Raw genomic sequence first — 24,267 nt, forward strand, 5'->3', positions numbered from 1 at the left:
TCGATTCCCCGTGTCCCAGCCTTATTGCAGCAGCGGATTTTCTTATCCCGCCAGATGAAGAACGTATTCTTACCATTGGGTCAACAGACATTGTCGATGGAGACGCATTGGTTGTACCTTCTCAGCGTTGCATTTCTCAAGGACTCGCGATCGCTTCTTGCTTGGTCAGGTTCTCGAGTGGCTATGCCAGCCTCACAGCCTTAAATACGACTCCTGAGCCACTACTACTGCCGAAAGGGTCTACTGTCGCCAAGCTCGCCGACGCTGCGCCGGTATGTGTCGTCAGTGTTTCGCCTGCCACATCTTCCGCGCATTGTACGCCCGCAGAGGGCCACACTAGTGCTATTAAGGCCACCTTGAGTGCAGATCTCAATCCGGCCCAGACCAATGCACTCCTCACGATTTTAATGAAGCATGAAGCTTGTTTTGACGTTTCTTCGCGAGGCCTGGGTCAGACCACTGTAACTACTCATCGAATTGAAACAGACGGCTCTCGCATCATTCGCCGTCGCCCGTACCGTGTGTCACCTGCGGAGCGAAAAGTTATAGAACAAGTGAACGACATGCTGACACGCAACATTATAAGGCCTTCAGCAAGCCCTTGGTCTTCTCCTGTTGTGCAATTGTTAAAAAAAAAAAGGATGGTTCTGTGCGCTTTTGCATCGATTATAGGGCGCTAAGCAAAATTACCCGTAAGGATGTTTATCCAATGCCTCGTATTGACGATGCTTTGGATACCTTACAAGGTGCCGAGTATTTCTCGAGCCTCGACTTGCGCTCCGGATATTGGCAGATTCCCATGCATGAGCAAGATAAAGAAAAGACTGCGTTTGCTACACCTGATGGCCTTTTAGAATTTAACGTGATGCCTTTTGGACTGTGCAATGCACCAGCTACGTTTGAACATATGATAGATACAGTACTCCGTGGCTTAAAATGGAAGACCTGCCTTTGTTACTCGGACGACATTGTCATCTTTTCGTCGAGTTTCTCCCAGCACCTACAACGTCTAGACCAAGTTCTCGCGTGTCTAGCAAAAGCTGGTCTCCAACTCAATACTAAAAAGTGTCGCTTCGCAAGCCGAAGCATTAAAGTATTGGGCCACGTCGTCAGTAAGCATGGCATCCAGCCTGATCCCGATAAAATTGCTGCAGTACTGCAATTTCCGCCACCAACCGCACTTGAACTCCGCAGCTTTCTAGGACTCGCGTCCTACTTCCGCCGCTTTCTTCGCGACCATCGCCGCTCCTCTACACAAACTTCTGACTTCGAGCGCGTCCTTTGTGTGGTCGGACGACTGTGAAGCCGCCTTCCAGACCCTCAAACGAGTTCTCCCGTAAGGGCCCGTGCTCCATCATTTCGATGCAACGGCCCCTACTATTCTACGCACTGATGCCAGTGGGCATGGAATTGGCGCTGTCCTGCTGCAGCGGAATCAGAAGTCCGAAGAGCAAGTCGTGGCTTATGCAAGTAGTGGTCTTTCTTCTGCTGAGCGCAACTACACAATTACAGAACAGGAATGTCTCGCCATCGTGTGGTCAATACAAAAATTTCGACCCTATCTCTACGGCCGCCATTTCACAGTTGTGACCAACCATCATGCTCTCTGTTGGTTGTCGTCCCTGAAAAACTTGTCTGGACACCTTGGCCGTTGGGTACTGCGCTTACAGGAATATGACTTCACTGTCACGTATAGGTCCAGCAAGCAACATCAAGATGCCGACGCTTTGTCGCGCTGCCCGCTGTCCCCAAACGCCCATGCTTCACCTTCGGTCTGCACGTCACCATCTAGCCACACGTCTCAGCACACGCCCAGTAGCCCGGGACAGTCAGTTGCGTCAGTTGACTTTCTTCCGTCTACTGACCTCGTCTCACTCCAACGTACTGACCCATACTGCCGTACGCTGATCGACCGACTTACTGGCTTGGCACGACCCCCCAACAGTCGCTTAAGACGACAACTTTCGCGTTTTAAGCTTCAAGGTGGAGCGTTATTTCGATCAATCTACCACCCTTCCGGTAACCGATGGGTGCCAGTCATACCTCGCTCACTTCGACTCCAAATATTAGAAGCATTTCACGACGACGCGACGGCTGGCCACTTGGGCTTTCATAAGACCTACGACCGCATCAAAACGCGTTGTTTCTGGCCGGGCCTTTCCACCTCTGTCGCCAAATACGTTGGATTCTGCGCGTCATGCCAACACAGAAAACGCTCGACATCCCTTCCAGCCGGTCCTCTGCAGCCTCTACCATGCCCGTCCACCCCCTTCAAAATTGTGGGCATAGACTTGTACGGACCCCTCCCACTCACGCCCGCTGGTCACCGCTGGATCGTTACCGCAGTGGATCATCTAACGCGGTACGCTGAGACAGCTGCTCTTCGCTCTGGTACTGCCTCCGAAGTCGCCGAGTTTTTCGTGCACAGTATAGTTTTGCGCCACGGCGCACCTCGTGTCCTCCTGAGTGACCGTGGCAAGACGTTCCTATCGCATGTCCTACGTGAAGTCCTCCAGGCCTCTGACACCACCCATAAGACCACATCATCGTACCATCCGCAAACAAATGGTCTTACGGAGCGTTTTCATCGAACTTTGTCTGACATGATGTCAATGTATGTTCGACGCGATCACACCAACTGGAACACCATCCTACCTTTCGTGACGTTCGCGTATAATACTGCCGTCCAACGTACAACCAATTACAGTCCCTTTTTGCGCATATCGTCGAGGTCATCTGTACATACGACTCATCATCATCTTTTGTCTCGTGCGGTGCTTCGTCTCTGACTCGGGCGACTGCTCGGAAATAAAGGCATCGCATCGGTCGACGTCTCACAATATATATGTGCGTGTGTGCGCGTGTGCGCGTGTGTGTGTGTGTGTGTGTGCGCGCGTGTGTGTGTGTGTGTGCGCGCGTGTGTGTGTGTGTGTGCGCGCGTGTGTGTGTGTGTGCGCGCGTGTGTGTGTGTGTGCGCGCGTGTGTGTGTGTGTGTGTGTGTGTGTGTGTGTGTGTGTGTGTGTGTGTGTGCGCGCGTGTGCGCGCGTGTGTGTGTGTGCGCGCGTGCGCGCGTGTGCGTGAAATACGTGGCATCGGTTCTGCATTCAATTCATTTAGTAACAACTATTCGTTAACAATGCTCGATGATTGAGCGCACAAAAATGTCAAAACCTATAAAACCTATAATTTACAGTAACATTTTAACTGCGATTACGTAGTTATATCCCCTTCCGTCACGGCGCGCACCACATGTGTAGACTATTTGCCTCCACCGGTTCCGTTCATCAGCGGCAAAAAAAGAAACCTCGGACCTTAACCTTCGGGCGGAGTGAACCCTCTGCTTATCCAATGGCTCCAATTCGCTTCAGTGCGGTGACTATTGGTACAAAAGACCACTCTGAAGATAGAACTGCCGTGTTTGACGCGATGTTCGATGTGCAGCATTCTGTTAGCCATTGCAAATGAATCGTTTTTCCTTTGTCGTTAGTTATTGGCTGCAAGCAATACATTTTTATGTGCTTTAAGCAGGTCATTCAATTCTTTTTATGATAAAACGCGACATGAATGATTACACACTACGACATTATTCAATTACTATGTAATTATGAATACGGACTAGAAAATGCTGTATCCTCCCACATACCACCTTAATTTCTTTCAGTGAAATCTCCAGCACCTTGTAGTAGAATTATGCAACTTTGAAGCATTTATCAACACTCCATCATAATTCGTGACTGAAGGGGATATTTCTATCTTATTACCTACACAAGATCTTCTCACACAAGATCATAAACCAGTGTCAAACAAACGAAACGCTACGTTCTCGAGAACGCTTAATAGTTGTGGAGTTTTGCGACCAAAACCTGCACAACGAGCTTAAGGAACGTCTCACCTCGAATTCAAGATATTAGAATACTATGCTACTCACGTAAGTACATTACAGCCTGTGGAGTTTAAGATACTGCAGCCTACGACAACTAACGTCAAAAATGTTTCACCATACAGACAACACTGTGATTGCACTAAAGCCGACGCTTAAACAGCTTCCAAAGCCCAGTTGAGGTCTCTTCCTTTAGATTAGTTTTTTTTTCTTTAATATGAAAAATAACGCAATTCTGCCTTGTAGACTTAGTTAATAAAGGAGGCGGACATAAACTGCCGACAGGTAACAATTCGCAATGAACTACTAAACAATGATTTACTTAACTAGGTGTCTTATGACACACATTGTAAATGTGGAACTGAAGCCAAACAGTATTCAGGGCATGTCCAGGTACCAGGAATACAGATATTAGCAACAGTCTGGTATGCTACTTGGATCGAAATTTCCTTTGCCCAGCCCGGCGTAAGGAAAGCGGTGGCGTCAAAATCACTGCGGCTTATTCGTGAGCATCCCCATTAGATTCTATGACAGACGGGCAAGGAAGCATGACGTCACGGATCGAAGTGCACAGGCCTTGTGCTATCTAGGAGGCGTTGGTCATGCGTCTCAACGCGCTTGCTTGCCCGCGCGGAGTTCATAATTCGAAGGACGTTCAATTGGACATTAATGTTTTTGCATTCACAGCTCATAAGAAGTGCTTACGGGTCCTAGGATTTTTTTCTCCAAACATTGGATGTTTCGCACTGAATTAAGAGCAACATTTTTACCGACGTACATGGCTCTACATGCGAGGACCCATAAAAAAAAGAAGAAAAAAAGAAAAAGAATGCTCCAACTCTACCCAAAAAGGTGCAGTTCGCTTCCTCTTTTGAAGAAACGGAGTCAAACGTCCTGACACAACCACAGTCGCGAGTACAGGAACGCGAGAGGACGGTGCCGTGTCTCACAGCGTTTCCATGGTCGTTGCTCGCCAGCTCGGCAGGTCCGAGAAGCCGAGACGTTAGGCCATAGCCGAAACCTTTAAAGCACGCCTGACAAGGGGAGTTTTCCTCGCGCGAAAACACATCGTGCGCGCCGTGCCCGCCATGTCAACGCCGCGTGCAACGTCCACACGCAGTGCGACGCAGCTACGGCTGTATAGACGGTCTAGGTCACGAGCGAGCACAACAGCGTAGTACGAGGGCCCAGAGCAATAACAACAATCAACTTTCTGCACAAAAATGTCCCCACTGATTGTTATTTAGGCCGGAGGCGAAATCGCTCATCGACAGCTCGCCTATACTGTTCGCGACGCTCGCGTCACCGCCGCACACTGCTTCAAAAGAATGATCCGTGGCCACAGATCAGTTTGGGCCACTTGCACGAACCATTTCACCCGTGAATAAACTTACCCTCGGGTGAAAATCTTTCGTGCAAGTTACTAAGTTGCTGCACAATAACCTGTCCAGTTACAAAGGTTAACATTTTCTTACAAGTGACTCCTTTGTAACCACTGCGGCGAAAGTGGTGCTGGTCATAGGATATATGCTAAGCAGAAATTACTTCGCTAATCCTCGGCTTAAATTTCGCAATTCGAATATGATCCCTGAGGTTAGTAATTAAGTTACACATTTTAGTTAACTTGCTGTTAATGTCCGAATAGCCACGTAGCTTATCTGCAAAAACATCAGGGGCCTAGATATGGCAGTTCTTTGTTCCGCACTGAAATATAAAATCTGCAGACTACGGCGATTCCATCGGCTCTGAACTCGCTTACTGCTACAACCGCTACTCGCCCGGTCACCCTCCACTTTTTGCAAAACTCCGCAGTCCTGTGATGTCCCCCAAATATGCAACAACGATGAAGACTACGACATGACGCAATCATGACGAAAATCAGAAACTCCCTATTAGGGCGTTTTAGATTTTGCGGACCCAAAGCGACACGCCAAGCTTGCATTCTTTTGTACCCCCTTTGCTGTATTTTGTATATCCTTTTGCATTCTTTTGAAAACCAGGCTGTTTGCGTCCACAAACTTCGGGTGCGCAAAATCTAAAGATCCGTATTAGTTCGAACCACAGTGACGACGGTGGGCAAAGCTCTTCTTTCTTTAAAAACGAAGCTTTCTTTGTAATAGTAGAGTGGGCAAGTAGTGTATAAAGACGGCGTAACCGTAGAGTAGACCAATCCCAGCGAAGGTGCAATGAAACTGGGTTGATTCCATAAACTAATTTGCGTTCACGTAGGCCGTGTGAACGGTCGCATGAGTGGGAGAACGTGGGTAATGCAGAGCCCATAATAAGCCCGAATTGTAGAATTGCGTGGCATTTGAACCTGTGTCATGGGACCGAAGCGCATTCTCAATCCAAGAATAAGCATCTTGCCGGCCAGGCACGTATTCGCAACATGCTGCAAAACGCGGCGCAGAACACCGACAGTTATATGCCCGGAACCGCGAAGCCAAACCACACATCATCTGCGATGGGGAAGAACACGTGCAGGTCATTGCGCCTATACATGGAAATAAAACTGCACGCACCATGCATCTCTTTGCATAGAATTTACCTGAATCGTTTCAACAAACTTCGCTTAACCCCGAATCCGTTAAATGCATTCGATCTGCTTCCCTTTTATTTTTTTTTCGCGGTGAGGGTGTATAGTTGAGGATGAGGAGACGGCCTAACCACGATAACACCATCGGTAATGGATAGTACGGGCACGTTAAAACCCAGTTTCGAGCTCTAACTGCTGTGGCAGTAATATAAGGGAAGACAGAATTTTAGATACTGAAACCAAGCTGAGCACTTCGTTCTCAGGATCATAAATGCTTTGAAACTGGCATATATAGGCTGTCTGGAAGCAGGATTTAGAACGAAATTATATTTTCGTTCCTCTCTCTTCTCCGGTTAAGGGAAAACGTTTCAGCTCCATTTGGAACCGGATGGCGGCATGTACGACTGTTCACGTTAGCGCTGCAAAGGATTCGCGTTGCGTACTTTGAGCCACCGGATGGCTCTACCACTGCACAACTGCCGACGTCTAGCTGGCCCATTTTTGACATTCTTCGGTCGCATCTCAGAACGAAATTTCTACTCCAGTACCTCACTCTGATTTGTCCCTTTCTGTCCGGACTCGAGTTAAAGGGCCCCTAAACCACTTCAGATATTTTTGAACATTTCAAGTAAACACGCGCATCGAGTTCTGAATGCCGTCACGATCAACGATTACAAACGCTGCAGCGCTACGCGCCGCGGGCGCGCCAAAAAACAACGCCGTCCTCCTCTCTTGGCCCTTCCGGTATCCTCAGCGGTCGTCACGATGTCACCAGGGTGCATCTGGTGATGTCAACCGGGTCGACGATATCGGTTGGTCGAGCAAGAACCTACGACTTCCGGTTAGTCTGCTAGCAGGTACGCGCGCTCCTTGCTCTTCCTTGCCGTGTTGCTCGCTTGTGCGCGCTTGGGAATCGGTAATTACAGCCCGCAACGCAAGTGCCAAATCGCTCGCGTTCCAACACAGTCGTGCTTAGCGCTCTGATTAGCTGCGCCATAGCCTCGATAAACTTCGATAAAAAGTTATCGAAGTGGCTATGGCTGCGCGAACAGAGTGCGACAGTGTTGGCTTTTCCAGACGTGCGCGCAACACCGCGGCATGCACGCTGCGCATGAGCACGGGCCGGCACGGCAGCAACAGCGGGTAGCCGAGAAGCGCCGAGTCGCGGCTAAGGCCCGTCCACGTTATCGGCACGGTAACTCGCCGCACACCGTTTGCCATTCGCGGGCCGCCGTTTCGGTTTCAAGGAGCCTGCCAAGGGGAACTAATTGTTCGCCTAGCTCCCACATGAAAACTCCTCTATTCAAAATTTGATCGTTGGGATAGGTAGCGTCGAGGACGGGCCCCAAAGTACTCGTTTGCTGTAGCCACGTATTGTTGATAATTAGAGAGTTAATCAGCGTAACTTCGCTAATTACGCACCTAAGTGCGGAAATTTGTCTGTATATAGAGGCCGCCAATCCGTACACTCGAATGGTAAAGATAACGTGACCAAGATATACATTTTTCTAGCTTTAAAATTTTGGTGCAGCTAAAAAAAAAAAAAAAAAACACCCGGTATACACTAATGCGCTTCAACTAGATTCTGCCGAACTATTTCGTTCGCTAAGAAACGAGAATTCATACAAAATTTCTGTAAGTCATCGTCTCATTATTAATTTAAAGCGTGGTAAATTCTGCCAGGACACTTTACAATTTAGACATCTCGTCAGCAAGAACTCTTTGTGCTACATGAATTCTGAGTAGAGGACGTGATGAGGCCAATGCGAATCAATGAAGCCACGACAATAAACGGCTGCTCAACCGCCGAACACCACCGAAGGCAACCGAGCCCGATGAGATCATATTTTTATAGCCATAGGCCAACTAAGTTAGCTCATAAGGGCGCTTATACACGGCGCGCTTTGCACGACGGTACCTTCAAGAGCACAAGAAATGCGATATTTTTATGCCTAAGGATTGATGGCGATTTCTACAGGTTCGACATTCTCGTAAGCTCGGATTCGTGGGCTTAAAGATCGACAAACTATCATTCAGCTGTTTATCATCAGTCACATACGGTTGATGCAATCGCTGCAAGCCTGAGGACCACATGCCAAAGGTTCGTGCAACAATGAAAGTTCGCTTCCGTCCTCCTATATAAAGTTAGCTGTTTCACCCAGGAGAGGCTACGCTTGTTCGAGCTAGCATCGCTGCACGCCAAGTGTGGTACCGGTATACTGTCAAAAGAGTCAACTATAGATGGCTGGGAGCGGAGTAGTAATGCAAAATCGCTCGAATGTCCTCCTAGCTTATGTGACTCCGTTCCACATCAACATAACTACACTTCGTTAGCCAAGTGACCATTCAGCCCATAGCATGAAATGCTACAGAAGGGAAGGCAGAACAGAAATACATCGCTTCTGCATACGTCGTAGCACGGAAAGACCTAAGGTCTACATGAACCAACTGATTAAGCAGGTCGCAGACACATTAGATGTAAGAAAAGGCGCTCGGTTGGAAGTTAAATCAGGTTACCACGAACACTACGGCCGTGTTCCGACTGAAGCCAGGTGCTCATGCTGAAAACCTTCGCATTGTATCACTGGCCTGTACCACGAGCTACCCGTAAACGAGTCAGCCACACGCTCTGCAGTTTTTACAACCACCAGCGACGCCTGAAAATTGCGCACGACGCCCCGACAACCCACGGCCGGTAAGTAGAGAACGCTGGCCTCCAGCGCGGCGGTTCGCCTGACGTCTCCGCGGTGCCCGACCAGCGCGTCATCCTCAGCGAGCAACGCCGCCACCGCTCCCACGACCCGCCAAAACCTGAGCTCGGCCTGTCAGACGACGAGGCAGCGGGCTGCGCATCACGCCGCCCGGCGAGAAGAGCGCGATCGCAAGGCAAGCCTCGCGGCGCCTGCGAGTCTATCGGGTGCGACCACTCGGGGGCGACCCGACTCGGCGCTAAAACAAATCGATGGCCGGCGCGCTGACCACCCTTTCGAGAAGAGAATAACGACCGCGGACGGGCGTCTCACGAACTAGTACGCGCGGCAGTCGACAACTGGAGAACACGAAAACCAGCGTGTGGTCGGACCGCGCACAGTTCGTTTTCCTCTTAGCACGACCACGTCAAAGCTCTTGGCAGCCGAGGGATGCAGACTAAGGAGGGAGGGGGGAAGGCAGCTTGCGAGATGAGGGAACAGTACGACCGGTGTAACATCCACGAGCACGGGAATCGAGCCATGTCTGCAGCCCGACACCGCGATACAACTTCCTCTTTTCAAGTGCGCGCGCACCGCAGCCTCCTCTCGCGCAGCGAACACACAACACGGCAACAAGAACGACAGTGTCAGATACGCGTCGCAACCCATTAAAGGTACAATTTTACATCGCCTTACAGCTAAATGAAAAAGAAAAAAAAAGTGCTACTGAAGAAAGGCACCGTGAAAAATATATATATGTGGAGATCCAGATATACACATGGCTGTAGCCTCTACAAGACAGCGTCAAAAAGACACGGCGTTTATGTGCGTGCGTGTAACACGGGCTACAGCAACGATGTGGCGACATATCGCGGCAGTTCAACGCAGAAAACTGATCCGTTATACTGTCACGAAGAACGCGCAAGCAAAATCCTCGCATGTGCCTGCACACCCCTCGATCTCCTATCTTCCCGGCAAAAGGAGGCAGCAAATAAAGAGCCACAGCGGACAGCCAGAGGGGAAACCCTCTGGCAACAGCTTTTTCAAACTTTACCCGAGCCGTCTCTCGGCAAGGCGTCAGTGGTGGAGGCTTTAATAACGTATATAATACGCCGGGAGCCACGTTAGGAAGGAAGCGGGAGAGGGTGGCGAGAATAACAGAAAGAGAGAGAGAAAAAAAAGTCGACACTGCAGGACGGAGGTTTACAACGCAAACACGGCAGCTTGCGCCACCCAAACAGCCTCGGCGGCCTCCTCACACTCAGACGACTGCGCAAAACTCCTGAACAAGTCATCTCGAGCCGGCAAGTAATCACAAGGCAGCGCGGACAAGTGCGCTAGGTGTCGATATAATCTTACAAGCGCGGGGCCATGAGCACGGGAGGAGAGGCACCACGCGGAGCGAAGGGCGCGCCACATACGAAATAACTAAAACCTATCAGTCTTCGTACCTTTTTAATTTGCTCTTTACACTGCCACCCTCCATCCCGCGCACTCGACAAACTTGCGCACGGCCATTTGCTGCGTGCCGCTTTCTTTTCTTTGCTGGCTCGGGTGCGAACAGTTTCTTCCGGTGAGCAGGTTTTGGTACAGCTGCTGCCTCTGAGTGCCCCCCCCCCCCCCCCTTCCCCCCTTACTCAAAACCATAGCCGCTTATTCGCTTTCTTTCTCGACGACTGCATTGCAATATCGCACGGCTCTGTCCTGTTTACACCACCACTACCGTTTATTTCGTTTTCGATATCAGACCGGAATGAATTACGAAAAGATGCACTCGTTTTACAAACGAGGTAAATTCAAATCGAAAACCACACAAACTCTACGAGCTGCTGCTTGCTTGTGTCGTATTCATTTTTATATGTAAACCTTTAAGTACTTTGCTTCTGTGCGCTTGCTTATATATATTTTTTTCTTTCGATTGATGGTTTACAGTAATGAAGAAATCGATTTACGGGAGATACGCCCGAACTTAACTACGTCCTGTACACTCCTGTACAGGTCTTAGAATACACATGCGCGTGACTTGCACAGGCCGGTACACTGTGCCGCCATGACACGAAACACCGCTGAAGCACTGAATTTTGAGAGCCTGCTATAGGGCACGTGTTCACTTTAATTTAGTAACGCCCACTATACACAAAGCCAAAGCTTCTTAATTCTTACTGAAAGAAAGCAAAATCTCTTCTGCACATGTCGCCGCCAATGAGTGCAAAGGCGGACGGAAGTGTGGGAGGACCGCAAGCAGAAATGCACAATATGCATGGGAGGAGTTTCTCGCGATTTTTTTTTTTTTTTTCCCTGATAAACGCTAAAACCCTAAATCAGCAGCTGCTGTTGCACAAGCACTCATCTTAACAATAACGTTAGGCCAACGAGCGGCGCACGCAAATTAACTGCAGCGAGGGAAACGAGGCCTTTCAAAGCGGAAACGACGCGTCGGCGGAGCCATGAGAATGGGCGTGTGATTAGAACCATAGACGCCCATCTCCACAAGGCATTAGTCTGACGGCGAACCGCGGCAGAAGGCGATCGCTGCACGCAGTCTCGACGACAGCAAGAAGAGCCCTGACACGAACAGCCGTGGACCAAGGGTGCATGCGTGTGCGCGGAGAGTGGCGAGCGGTGTATAGGAAGCGGAGCTGCACGCAACAAAAGGAGCTCGACGCTTCATTCTGCGCTCGTTCACAACCGGCGCGCGCGCCATAGACGCACGCACGCACGCACGCCGATTAGCGCCTAAAAAGGCCTATCAGGGCCGGAGAGTCAGGCATGCGACAGGGAACCAACAGAAAGAAAAACAGAAAAGGCCAAAGCAGAGCAAGAATTTTCCGCGCAACTTCGCCTCCATCCTTGGCTCGAGGGAGCCAAACAACGTCCCAGAGAGCGCAGGCTGAGAAAGAAAAAAAGAGCCGCGAAGGAGGGCGCCCAGGCGGGAAACAAACACTAGCGACAGCTGGTGGACTGTGATTCGCGTAGATATAGAGATGGATGGATATCAAAAGTGATATTTTTAACGCGCGCCGACAAGCCATCGAACGCCGAGAGGCCGGTGTGTGTGTGCGCGCGCGCGCCCTTGTGAGCGGGGTTCTGGAAGAACGCCTGCTGCAGCGATGCCTTTAATAACACCAAATAACGGCTCAGCCGTGTCTCGGTAGGCGAGCAAGGAAGGTGAGGGAGGCACGGGAAAGGGTGTCAACTGGAAAAGGAAGGGCTCCAGCTCCGTCCGCGTGCCGCTCACGTTCGCCGCGCGCACAGCACACAACACAAAACGGGGCGCGCACACACTGGGCCCCATCCGATGGGCTCCACCCCACGTCTGCTGCGCCAAGGGCCGGTAGAAGATATTGGAATCACACAGGAGCAACGCTCGGCCAGCGGCTTGTTTCCAAGGGCGCGTCTTGGCTGCCACGCCAGCGGCGCCCGGGCTCAGGGCCCGCACTAATAACACTCCTTGCACGCGCAAGAGCTTGGGCCGGACGCGCCTCCGCCGGCGAAACAGTGCAAGCGGAAACGAGCAAAGGCCCGTCCAGACACGGGCCCGGCTTGCCGACTGGGCAACCTCGCAGCGCGGTGCATATGCATGCAAATGAAGAGCCACCGGGCAAACGGTGCACCTCGAGGACGGACGCGCGGATTTGGCGCGCGCCTGCCGACGCGCGACCACAAACTTTCTTGCCCGAGGAGCACAGGAAAGCAGAGAAGACATGAAGAGATGGGTAAACAAGTGGCGTGGGTTTCGCTGACCAGGAAACGCCTTGTTGTACATGTTCTCGAAGAAGCACAAGGAAACTGAAGGCGTCCAGGCCAGACGCGGCCGACTCATACAAGGGGCCACACACATATACTTCGCACCAGCGCGCAAGTGCTATACAATAAGATCACCCTGCTGGTACAAGCACAGGCGTATTAGCTACCCTTGGCCAATGTAAACCGATAGTTAGTTCCTTTTAAAGCAAAGCTTTACATGGTTAGGCGAAACGACAAGGTGTTTGTGCTTCGCCTGTTCATAGAAAACTATCATCATCAGCATTGGCTCGAGCATCGTCGCCTTCTTCCACAGCTGGCTCCGTTGCCGCTCATCATTCCAGCGTAGAATTTCACTTCTCTTCTGTCGTCGTAATGGGGAGGCCGCGTTTACGGGGGTATTAGCCATTGCTTAAGAGGGTATGAGGCATTCATTGTCTTACGTGACGGACAGATTTAATTTTGAAGCAATTTAATTTCGAAGAATCGCAAGCGGCAGTGTCGGGCGAATGCTGCTAACCACGCCACCGAGTAAACTCGAGACATCGAACGCAAGCGACACCGGCGCTCTGCGGGCATACCGTCAGTGACGTCGTTCTCTCCATCGCAGCCGAACGTGTGTGTAACCTCATAATTGAGAAATACTTTAATTAACCCTCAGGATTAACCCAGTGATAAACACCGGGGCCGCACGTTTCAACTTCGCTGGTTAACCATCTTTACGGTCTGGAAGGGCCGACGAATTATATTTTTTTCTTTACTCTCACCCAACTCAAAACTTGAGCGTAGTTCAAGAATGGGAAATTGCGCATTTAATCCTATAGCACGTGTAGTAATCATTACTGACTGGAACTATTTTTTAGCGATAAAACGGCACACAAATGGGAACATTCTTCGTCGCGGCTATGCATGAACGTCTCTTTGTAAAAATCAAAATTAAAGAAAATGTTGAAAACAAGAGGAAACGCACGCGCACGGCGTTCACTGTCGCACTTTCTCGCTCTTCCTCCGATGAAAGGACTTTTCTACGGTTGTGTGTATTACAGGGTGGGGGGTGGGAGGGGGGATGAATAAAAGCCTCAACGGTAAGGCCCACTGGTAAGACCACGGGGTGCTCGAAGTCGCGCGCCGTACTCTTGGCGGGGAGAAGGCGGGGGCCGGCAGTGTTCAAGTGCGCGGGCACGCGAGAGGCCGGAGCCGGCCGGGTGTCCGCGGGTGTCAGGAGAACAAACGCGCGGCCGTAGCTTACACGCTGTCAAAACTGGAAACAAGCTGTCCGAGGGACAAGCAATCAGTTCGTAAATTGTCCCGCGCCCGAAACAGAAATGGTAATGCCGGGAGGGCCGCATGACGTACAGCGTGCGCCACGCAGTCAGGAAACTACCGATGCAGAAGGAGGAATGCCGGCAACAGCGCGAACGGGGGTCACGCTCGCCTTCTTCACGGCCAGTGCTCGCAGTCCCAGCCGAGCACAACTTATGCGTCCGCATGCCACCACCGAGACGCGTGCCGGACATTCCGCGATATCGACACACCGGGGACAACGAAGCCTCGACAGCGGCGCCAGCGATCAGCAGGCGAAAGGAGAGGGGCTGGAAGCAGCCTCCCCGGTTAATGAACCGGGTGAGGCCGAGAGCCAAACCACGGACAAGGAGCAGCACCTGCGAAATGGGCCGCTGCAGCACGTCGAGCAATCTCTCCGGCTTGTCCCATGTACAAGGCTCTGCCCTGGGTTCGGGTCTTTCCTACTGAAGTGGTCACGGAGAAAATCCTCCCTTCGTGTGCACGACCTCACACGCCTCACCTAAAGTACGAGCGGAGGAGCATACGCGTCAGAAGCCAACATGCACTACTCGTGCAACAAAAGGCTGCCCAGAGCACGGGCTGTCGTGATCCCTCTTTAAAGCGCCAGATCCACCACCCTACAGGAGGCGTTACAGCTTTTTGGAGGCATTTACTTTGCGTGGCTTTAGCGAAGTAAAACGAGTACAGTGCCTTTTAATGTCACCAGCACCATTGTAGAAACGAGTGATAAATTATTCTGGCTTAGACGATGTGGGCGGCAGTACTGATGACGCACAATGCGAGCACGCCAACTTGCAAGGGTAACAGTCATGCGTCAGTGTGACTGTCAACACTGTGTGCCGTGTCGTGATTACTGTGCGGCTCTCATTTTACAAAAAGGTAAGCATTTCATACCTTTCCACTTATTGGTATTAATGAGTACAAGTACAAATGCGCTCAGTCGGCTTCATATAAAAACTAAACTAAGAACTTTTGTGACTTGTTCTCGCAAGAGTTACCAAATTCTCTAAAATTTTGTAACAAGCTGCGAGCCACAGAGCGATATTGGAAACGTTCCGACAAATAATTAAAGCTGAAACACTGAAGATATCTAAGACTTGAGAAAAGACAAAAAAGAAGAAAAAGAGATAGAGAGAGAGAAAACATCAGAGGTCCCTAAACATTAGCGACTAAAGGGTTAGCACTGCAGCTCCCGACTCGATAATTATCCGCCGATATGAACTCGTCCTCTTTCCATGGCTACCCGTAAACACTTCTAGTGCTTTCCGGCGCCACTTTTTTTTCCCCTCTGGCTTTATACCCAGTGATTAGTCGCCGTATACCCCAGCGACTAATCACAGCTCTTGCAGGATCTAACCACAAGAGACACGACAGTGGGCAGTTCCTCCCAGCACGAGGATGCATCCGAACAGCATCGGAAAGCAGCAGTGATGCGATGAATTCGCGCTGTGGCACGCAATGTCAATAATATTCACAACAAAGCCGACGTCAAAGTTGACATGTCCGCACGTGAAAAGTGGGCGCAGCTGTGCATCAAAACGTCTCTAGTTCCGAGTGATAAAGAAGCATGCTGCATCAAACACCGCAATGGGCATGTCGACTGTGCGCATCGGGTCCCGCTATCGTGCGGCCGTGTGCACGTCGGTCAGACCGAGCGCAGTGAGAATAATCGTCTCGGGGTGCCTGAAGACAAAGTGCGCAAAGGTGTATTTGCGAGAGTTTGCACATGAATATCTCCAAAGTGGTGCTAATGTCAGGACTGCTATAAGTAAGCATGCGTCGAGCACTGCGCGACTATAAAATTCTGAAATTGCAAGAAACGCCGTAAATAATTTAAGATTAAATTATCAGCTTTCAATTAGCCAATAAGTAATTACTACACGTTTAATAAACTCCGCATTGCACTACATTGTAGCTAATGTGTCCACTGCACTCCATCGTTTCTTCTGAACCATCGTTTTTTTTTTTTTTTTCCAGAAGATGCAAAGCACTTATAGTCCGCGGAGATGCATACGAAGCTACAACAGTAAACGCATTATATACATTAAGGTTTGTCCACTCAGCTATGCTATTGTTAGATTAGCTTATCGGTCACCGAATGAGTCATTCGGATTCAAAAGGTGTAGAAGTACTTAAAATTTTGCGCCCAAAGTGTCTTGGTGTGCGAGTTTGCCACGAATGCACTGCGTATTTGCCGCTCTGCAATGAACATCTCGCCAAATTTGGGTTGGCGAGTATATGCCACTAGGTGCGCGGCAAGCGAGGAAACAATTCTCAGCGTTCGCAAGCGCCGGCGCGCCACGCTTCTCGCCTCGGAGGCAACGCGCGGACTTCTCGGCAACGCCACTAGACGGCGCAGTTTGTCCAGAAACAAGCGCGAGAAAGGAGCCCGGTTGCCGCATACGCGTGCGTTTCAGAGGAACCACGCATTCTTCGCGATGGCGCCAAGTGTTTTTAGGGTAGCGTGATGGAGGAGGAGTCTTGCTGCAGTACACGTTGCATGCATAACTCGTTTCGACAGTGGAAATACGTTGTGTCGCCATAATGATCCAATGCTAAATGCATTACTGTTGGCAGTAACCACGAGATGGGTTCTGCAGATTTTTTTTTCAGGTTCACCACACCCCATCTAACTTCATATGAGCAATATGCTATCTTATGCAGTCAATAGAGTTAGCACAGGCACATTCCCCATTGCGGTGATTTAGGCATTCGGCTGCACTCAGCAGGCGTCGTATGGCGTTGGAGCCTGCAGCGCTCTCCGCTAATCGCAGTAAAGAACCTATATACACATAAGGCCGTCCTCCAAGACGTGTCGCCTGTAACGTGCGATATCTTGTTTCCGTTCGTTTTGCCTTCGCTTCTGTGCAGTATAGTTACCCGACGCAGGATGTTCGTGGCAAGCATAATTTATAAGTAGCATTACTTGATGGTGTTAAAATAATGGCTAAACCGTGTAGCAGTGCCTTGCTCACTTTGCTTTTCATTTCTTTTTTTCTTATACTTGGGTAGTAAATGCTACTGCCAGTTGAGAGAAGGCGCTGCCCTCTACTTTTTGCTGCCTAGTTGGAGTGTCTAAGGGAGAAACATTTAATATTCTCAAATAAATACCCGCGTGAACAGTAATGACATAAATCATCTATAGGGCGAAAAAAAAAATGAGACGGGCTAGTCCAAGCGTCGACCACTTCAGGAAGTCTTGCGGTACAGTCCTTCTAAAATCAGCTCACAAAAGCTCCATGTATGTAAACTGTTAAAAAAAAAAAAAGTGCTCGCGAATTCGCGGCTGCGATGGACTAAAATAAAACAAGCCTCGCTGTTGAAGTGTCAATTCAAGAGTCAGGTCTTGCTCCTTCAATCGGCCAGAGGAGTGCAGAGGCCGACTGTCTTACACTGTCGGTCCCCAAACGAAACTGTCGACCGAATGCTATAAGATGCAGAGGGGGGAGGAACATAACGATGTTTTCGTGATACTCACATACTGTTCGTCGGAAAGGTCCAGCAGGGTCGAGAGGCATCCCGCAAACGAAGCACGGTGTTCCACAGCGGGGAGCACGAAGAGCCACGCCACGGCCGTAGCAGCAGAGCCCAATTCGAAGGGGGCGTGCAGGGGGGGAGTAGGGGGAGAAGAGAAAGAGCGCGCGCACGCGGTGTCAGCTCAGGGAGAAGCGCACAAAACAGAAAAACGCCCGCAACGAGCAGCCCAAGCATTCAAAAGCAGCACCCTATACCGACGGCGACAACCTGCGGCGACGGCTGGCGACGGCTCGCGCGCAAACACACACACGAGCTGAAGAGGGGCCGCCGGCGTCCACGCACGGCGTACATCGTTCACGCCGGGAAGTAGCCACCGCACGTGCTGCGGCCAACGGCCGCGACCGGAAGATTCGGCCCGCGAGTGACTACTACTCTCAAACGCAAAGCTAAGGGGCTCTTGCGACACGCCGGGAAATCGCGCATACACGTGCCAACCGACCGCGTCGAAGTTACGCCTTCGGGGTTCTACTTTGCCCCAGCCACAGTCGAAGAACGTGCGGAGAACATTTACGGGGGTTCCCTTTAGCCGCGCCTGTCGTACCCAGTGCCGTGATGCCGCACGGAGCAACATGAAACATCCGCTTTGAAAATTGTAACGAGTCTTCTATTGAGCGGGTTATAAGGCACGGAAGTTACAGCGCTCAAAAGCGATCAGAACCTGCAGGTGGATAGATGAGAACGTTTTGAATACAACAATGGACACAGGAACTTTCCATTTAGCGGATTAGAAGGCACCGAGGTGACAACTAAAGATCGATGCTGCACACCGAGAATTCATGTCTCAGCACTTTCAGCACAAGCAGCAACACACTTTCCCTCGCACCCACCGCATACGGCGCACGGGGCGCGATAAGATGTTATGGAATGCACTTAGGATATTATTGCACTTGGACTTTACATGGAACATCACGGCGACGGCGAAAATTCGCCTGGAATATCCCTATAAATGTTATGGCAATAAAGGACAGGTGTACTCACGCCCTTCATACGGCGATCCAACAGGACACGGTGCGAACGGGGAGAGGGGGGAGGGGAGGAAGAGAAAGAAAATCGATAGGAATTGTTAAACACAATTATTAGAGACCACATACGCAGACAATTGGCACAAGATTATCGCGTGCTAAAGCTCTAGTAGTATTGACTGATGTTACAAGAAAAAGGTGACGGCATTCTTTAATCTGCGTTCATAAATGTCTGAAAGCGATTAGCACTCGTAGGAGATAAATGCAAGCGTTTTGAATACAAAGTCTGATATTCACGAAACTCCTTTCAATGAAGGTACAAGAACTAGTGTGAACGCTGAATCAAGTTCGTTTTCCTTTACTTATTTTCTAGGTCTTCTTGATATTAATCAGGTGCTGTTTTATACTGCTTCAATATTTACTCGCAGGAAAGACTGATACCCATGTCTTTTATATCGGTTTGTTCTTTACGCGATAACCTGCGATATTATTGCGCTGTGTCCCGAGCGGCCAATGCAAGGCGATTATCATAGCGTGCACCAACGTGCGTAGAGTTGCTTATGCTGAATTTGTGGTGATTTGGCTGCGATACCATAGCGATTTGGTATGACACTCACGTATTATTTACGGTGCGAAGGTCATATGAAGCTTCATGCTTGTTAACTATGAAGATTCATAATGAATTAACAAGTTTTTACTAATTAGCCTTTTAAACGATTATTTTATAGGGTACATATTGCAGTGTACGCCAATTCCCAATGCAGGCTTAACTTCGTACAAATGTCATAATTGGCACCAGCTTCGCTATAAGCACCGTCAAATGAGCGCAAAAAATGACCTGTTCTTCGAGTTACTTAAACAAAAAGCTTTCTCAATCAGTACACGACAAATTGAGCTATACAATATCAATGAAGTTCGCCGCTTAATTTGGGAACGCATATCTTGAAACTAGTGCCAGCCTCAGAATTCCTTCTAAGTGGATATTTCTTAACTCACCGGCTCCAATTAGTAAATTGCAAAATTTACTCTAAAGTGATTAGTTAAGTTGATTAAATGCTAATTATTCAATCATGCTGTTCGATTTCTTGGGCAAGTAAAGTCCGCCCATGAGTAATCCGACCCAAGGAGTAAACTTATGCTATCTACCTTGGGCAATTAAAATTTTTTATGTTTATTTCTTTCATGAAACATAATAATTAAATAAGTATAAGCTAGAGACCCAGAACATACTCTATGCTCAGACATCAACATAACCTCGTTATCTTATCAATGTCCTCACTCAACCCTTGAAACTGAAAGATATAAAGTGTTCTATACAAGTCAGCGCGTTTAAGCACAAATGCGCTGCACTTACCGATGTGAAATCCTTTTGAAACAGTGCAGACGGAACGGCACATGAAAAAAAAAAAGAAAATAAATATACAGTGACTTACATACATAAACACGCCATGCAACGGTCTAGTAACGAATGCGCATATCTGTGCACTGCACTTTCGATTGAGCCTCACTTCAAGGTTCAGCGAACACGATTTCGAGAATATGTAAGTAGCGGCAACGCACTTCAAGACATTAAAAATAAGTAAAAGAAAAATACAGAAAGAAAGCACTGCGCTTGTGCGTGTCACATTGCTTTGACACAGAGAGCGAACATAAAAGAGAAGGGGAAAAAAAAATGCTGATCCCACGCACTGTGATCACCGATGTAAGCGAAGCTTTCTGCGCTGTTTGCTTTGACTGACGGCAATTAGCGGTGATGTTGACGGCGAATGTTTAATTTCTTCAGCATTTAGTCCAATACGATAGCGGTGAGATGTTAAACGTTACCTTGCTTGCACCACTGCTATTTGTCTGCGTAGTCCAAAGAACACATAGGGAGACGTCTTTGCTTTAGGCAGCGTTGTGCGGTTGTGCGCCATTGTTAATAATCTGAGGGTTGAGCACAGTCATTGTACGTGACAAAACCCCAATCAGATGAGGCACGCCGTAATGGCGGACTCCCGATGAATTTTGCCACCCTAGTGTTCTTCAACGTACACCTAAATCTAAGTGTACTAGCGTTATTGTGTTTTGCAGCCGTGTAAATGAAACTACCGCGGTCGGGATCGAACCCGCGACCTCGAGCAATACCATGGCCGCAAAGCTAACGCGCTGGGCACACAAGTATTGATGTGACGTGCGACCGCTTCCGTAGTGTCGCCTATAGACCCTAAGGTGCTTTAATGCGGCTTTGCGTCTGCACGCCCAGCGTCAGTTGTGCGCTTGATAAATTTGTATGGTATTTATTTTTCAGAAATAACCGAAACGTACCGTACCTTCAGTTTGACCGCAACCGCTATTATAGTAGTAGCGTTTCCTTGCCTTCTCACGCCATCTAGCCTTTGTGTTTGAGTTACCGCCCCCTTAATAACAAAAGGCGAAGGAGTGAACGGTACCCAGCTCTGGTACTCAGCACAGTACGCAATTTTCTTAACTCTGCATATGCTAACTCAACACAGTGAACAATTCAACCTTAGAACGCGAGTCAATGTTCCATACAGCTCCGGGCTGTTAACTCGTGCACGCTATATAAACAGCTCGAAGCATTGTACAATCACAACGTCAGCGGCCAACGCGCCGCTCAACGGTGAAACACTCTCCCTTGGGGAAGAGGACAGCTCCCAACCCCGCTCTGCGCGCATTAGACCTGCACTCTGCACCCTGGCAGAAACGGCCCCCGCCGACGAGTGGTCCGCGCCTGCTTCGGGGATTCATTGGCCTTCGCCCCCTCCCGCCACTCGAGGGCACCAGGCTACTTGATATCGAGTGCCAGTTTGATTAATAGCCTCGCGAAGGCTTTATCTTCTGGTCGTTACGCCACCCACGCCTCAGTTTCAGTTTTTTTTTTTTTTTCTTGTTCGCACGCATAAAGATGCCCCCTACACTTAGTCAGGTGAATCCATGTAGTCAAACAGACCCTGCGCTCGTCGAAAAGCTTACGCTAAATCAACGCAAACGGCAGCACAGGCCTTGCCTCCCGCCAGCATCTCTGTCAATTATGAGTTGGAGAAAGCGGCCCCTGTTAGTGAGCCAGTCGCCGTTTACGAGGCGTAACATGAACTCGTCAACACAGTGTCTCAAAGCGAAGAGAGAACTGGAAATGTGCGCGGACGGAGCGCACGTATCTGCAGAAGGCGCGACACGCTTCGAGACAGGACAAGAACGATTTTATATACCCTGTTGTAATACACGCTTATGACGGCGCTTAAAAAAAAAAAAAGACTGAAAAAATAATGAAGAGGCGTGCAGAGGTAGAGTACCAGAGACGACCCGTTAAACTCTCGTCAATGTCAATTGTCCTGAGGGGCAGCTTGCCCTTTAAGTTGGCACAAAAAGAAAACACCTTGCACTCGGAATCGCGGCGAAGTTTTATGAACAAACAAGAGGAAAATACGAGAACCCTCTGGGCCGAGTAAACGGTCACGTCACGTTGAAAAGCTCAGATCGCGCGTCGATTGAGCTGGCTAAAGCTACGATTTTTTATTCGCGAGCAAACGGTGCCAAGCAACGTCAGTGCACTTCTATCCTACTTAGCAGAATCGTTTTGTTTTTTTCCCTCTCGTCGAGCTCGGGCCTAGTGGAGCCAGAACAGCGTTGCGGACAAGAAGCAGCAAAAGGATCTGGCGCGGAAAACAGAGTCGCGAAGGGGCCGCGCGCACAGCTGGTCAAGGAAGAGAGCTATAGGCGCGCGCGAGCGGTCAGGCGCACGAAGGCTAGTCACGCCGGAGACAGCTGCCAAAAGTGTCACACAGCATGGGCGACGTCAGGGCGCTCCCGCGCTCGCAGCCGGCGGCGCGCACCCGTGAACCGCTGCTGCGGCAGCGCGCGTCCCCCGACGGCGGCCGGAGCCCGAAACGGCGAGGCGACGCGCACAACAAAGCGCAGGCTGCCCCCTCCAGGAAAGTGACGCCGGCGTCACGACGAGCGGCCAGCGGACACGCGAAAACCGATCCCCGACGAACAAGACCGGTCGGCCAGCGGCGGCACGTCGCGCCTGCGTCACGCGGCTAGCAAAACAAAGGACAGGTAAGAACAACAACGGCTATCGGCGCTGCAGTAGCCTGAACCGACTCCTGGAGGAAATTCGGCGGCAAAAGTGGAACGAGACGCGGGCAACGAGCCGTGCGGCCGTACAGACTCGGACAAGCGCCCGCGAACGGAGACAGCGCCGCACGACTGCGGCAGACGCGAAAGGGCCGCCCGAAACAAAGGAAGCCAGCCGAGGCAGGAGGAGGGCACCCGAACACGCTGCGGCTCCTCTATCAAAATAGCCACTCGCACGCTCCTCGAGTGAGCGCAAGCGGCGTGCTCGCCAAAGAAGGTTTTAAGTCAGCACGTGCGGCGGCTGCCCAAGAGAGACGCGCACGTGAATCCCCGGCCGCGCGGACACATTTGACAGCTCGCGCGCTCCACCACGTGCATCGAGTCTCGGTCAAGCACAGCAGTGGGAGGAGGGCCACCGCCCCCGCACCGACGGTCCCGGAGGAATGGCGCGAGAGGGAGAATCCTGCGCGAGCGCCCGCTCATCCATCACGCTGCCCTGCCGGCTCAACAATTAAGTCCTTCCTCGGTTGTTAGCAGCCTTATTTACACTGAAGCCGGCCGCCCCGCTTGAAAAATAAAAGAGCGCCCGGCCGTCTCCACCTGCTCCACTCGCTTTTGTTGGGCACTCCCGCTTTTAATGGCCAGGGGCGCTAGAGACCGGCGCTGCATGCAGCAGCCAGCACCGAGGCGAGTGAAGGCAGCTCGTGCGCCCCGTGGAGAAAGACACGCACGTGATGAATGAGGCAACGCAAAACGCTCCGCGACCCGGAAGAGCACCCACTACCGCGCTGTGCACGGCCAAAGAAGACAGGAGCCAAGCAGAGCCACGCACACGACACGCACCCAGCAAGTAAAGCGCGGGCAAAGTCGAGTGCGCGCACCACGTCAATCCATTAGCGGGCGTCTTCACATTAAAATAATCGATCGATGTACAGATCTCTTTAATCACTTGTAGTGTTTACTGACTTGCTTAGATAACTTAAAATTAATAAAGTGTGTTGGCCAGACGTCACCTTGCGCAGACGCTGCTTTCCAAGGGCGCCGCGATCTGAGATGAATATTTACGGTCGGTCGGGGTAGGAAAGGGGCGACGACCTAGTTTAAAAACGGCAGTGTGCAGGACCGTGCATGAAGGGCACAATGGGTATGGGTAATTTATTTTATTCGGATTCCTACTTGCGAAACACTGCAAACATTAAAATTGCGGGGACGTAAAACTGCGCAGTAGGTTATGAGGGAGAGGTCTCCAGATTAATTTCGACCACCTGCGGTTCTTTAACGTGTGCCTAAGTACGCCAGCGTTGTTGCATTTCGACTGCATCAGAACACCGCCGCCGCAGCCGAGAATAGAACCCGCGACCTCGTGCCCTGCGGCAACGCGTGGCAAAGCACAAAAGAAACGCCAAAGATATTTCGTCCAACCCCACGCGCACAGGGTAAGGCAAAAGTGTTTAAAAATACGATTTTTTTTTTTTTTGCTTTGTTGCTGTTTGGCTTACGTGTCCATTTGCAAAACATTGTTCAATTCGTGTT

At 50.3% G+C, this 24,267-nt stretch overlaps 2 protein-coding genes across 2 annotated transcripts in view; both read right to left on the reverse strand.

The window, feature by feature from the left end:
* Positions 1-17,983, reverse strand: part of LOC125939676 (ankyrin repeat domain-containing protein SOWAHD-like) — an 84,414-nt gene extending 66,431 nt beyond the window's left edge. Inside the window, exons 1-2 of the mRNA XM_049664981.1 lie at positions 17,941-17,983; positions 17,634-17,812 (exon numbers count right to left, since the gene is read on the reverse strand). Coding sequence (XP_049520938.1) covers positions 17,634-17,812; positions 17,941-17,983 — 222 coding nt within the window. The remainder of the gene's footprint in view (positions 1-17,633; positions 17,813-17,940) is intronic.
* Positions 17,984-19,933: 1,950 nt separating this feature from the next.
* LOC119431631 (uncharacterized) overlaps positions 19,934-24,267 on the reverse strand; it is a 62,021-nt gene continuing 57,687 nt past the window's right edge. The window contains exon 7 of the mRNA XM_049665017.1: positions 19,934-20,020. Within this exon, the coding sequence (XP_049520974.1) occupies positions 19,934-20,020 (87 nt within the window). The remainder of the gene's footprint in view (positions 20,021-24,267) is intronic.

This window comes from Dermacentor silvarum, chromosome 1, assembly GCF_013339745.2.
Source record: "Dermacentor silvarum isolate Dsil-2018 chromosome 1, BIME_Dsil_1.4, whole genome shotgun sequence".
Lineage (NCBI taxonomy): Eukaryota > Metazoa > Arthropoda > Arachnida > Ixodida > Ixodidae > Dermacentor > Dermacentor silvarum.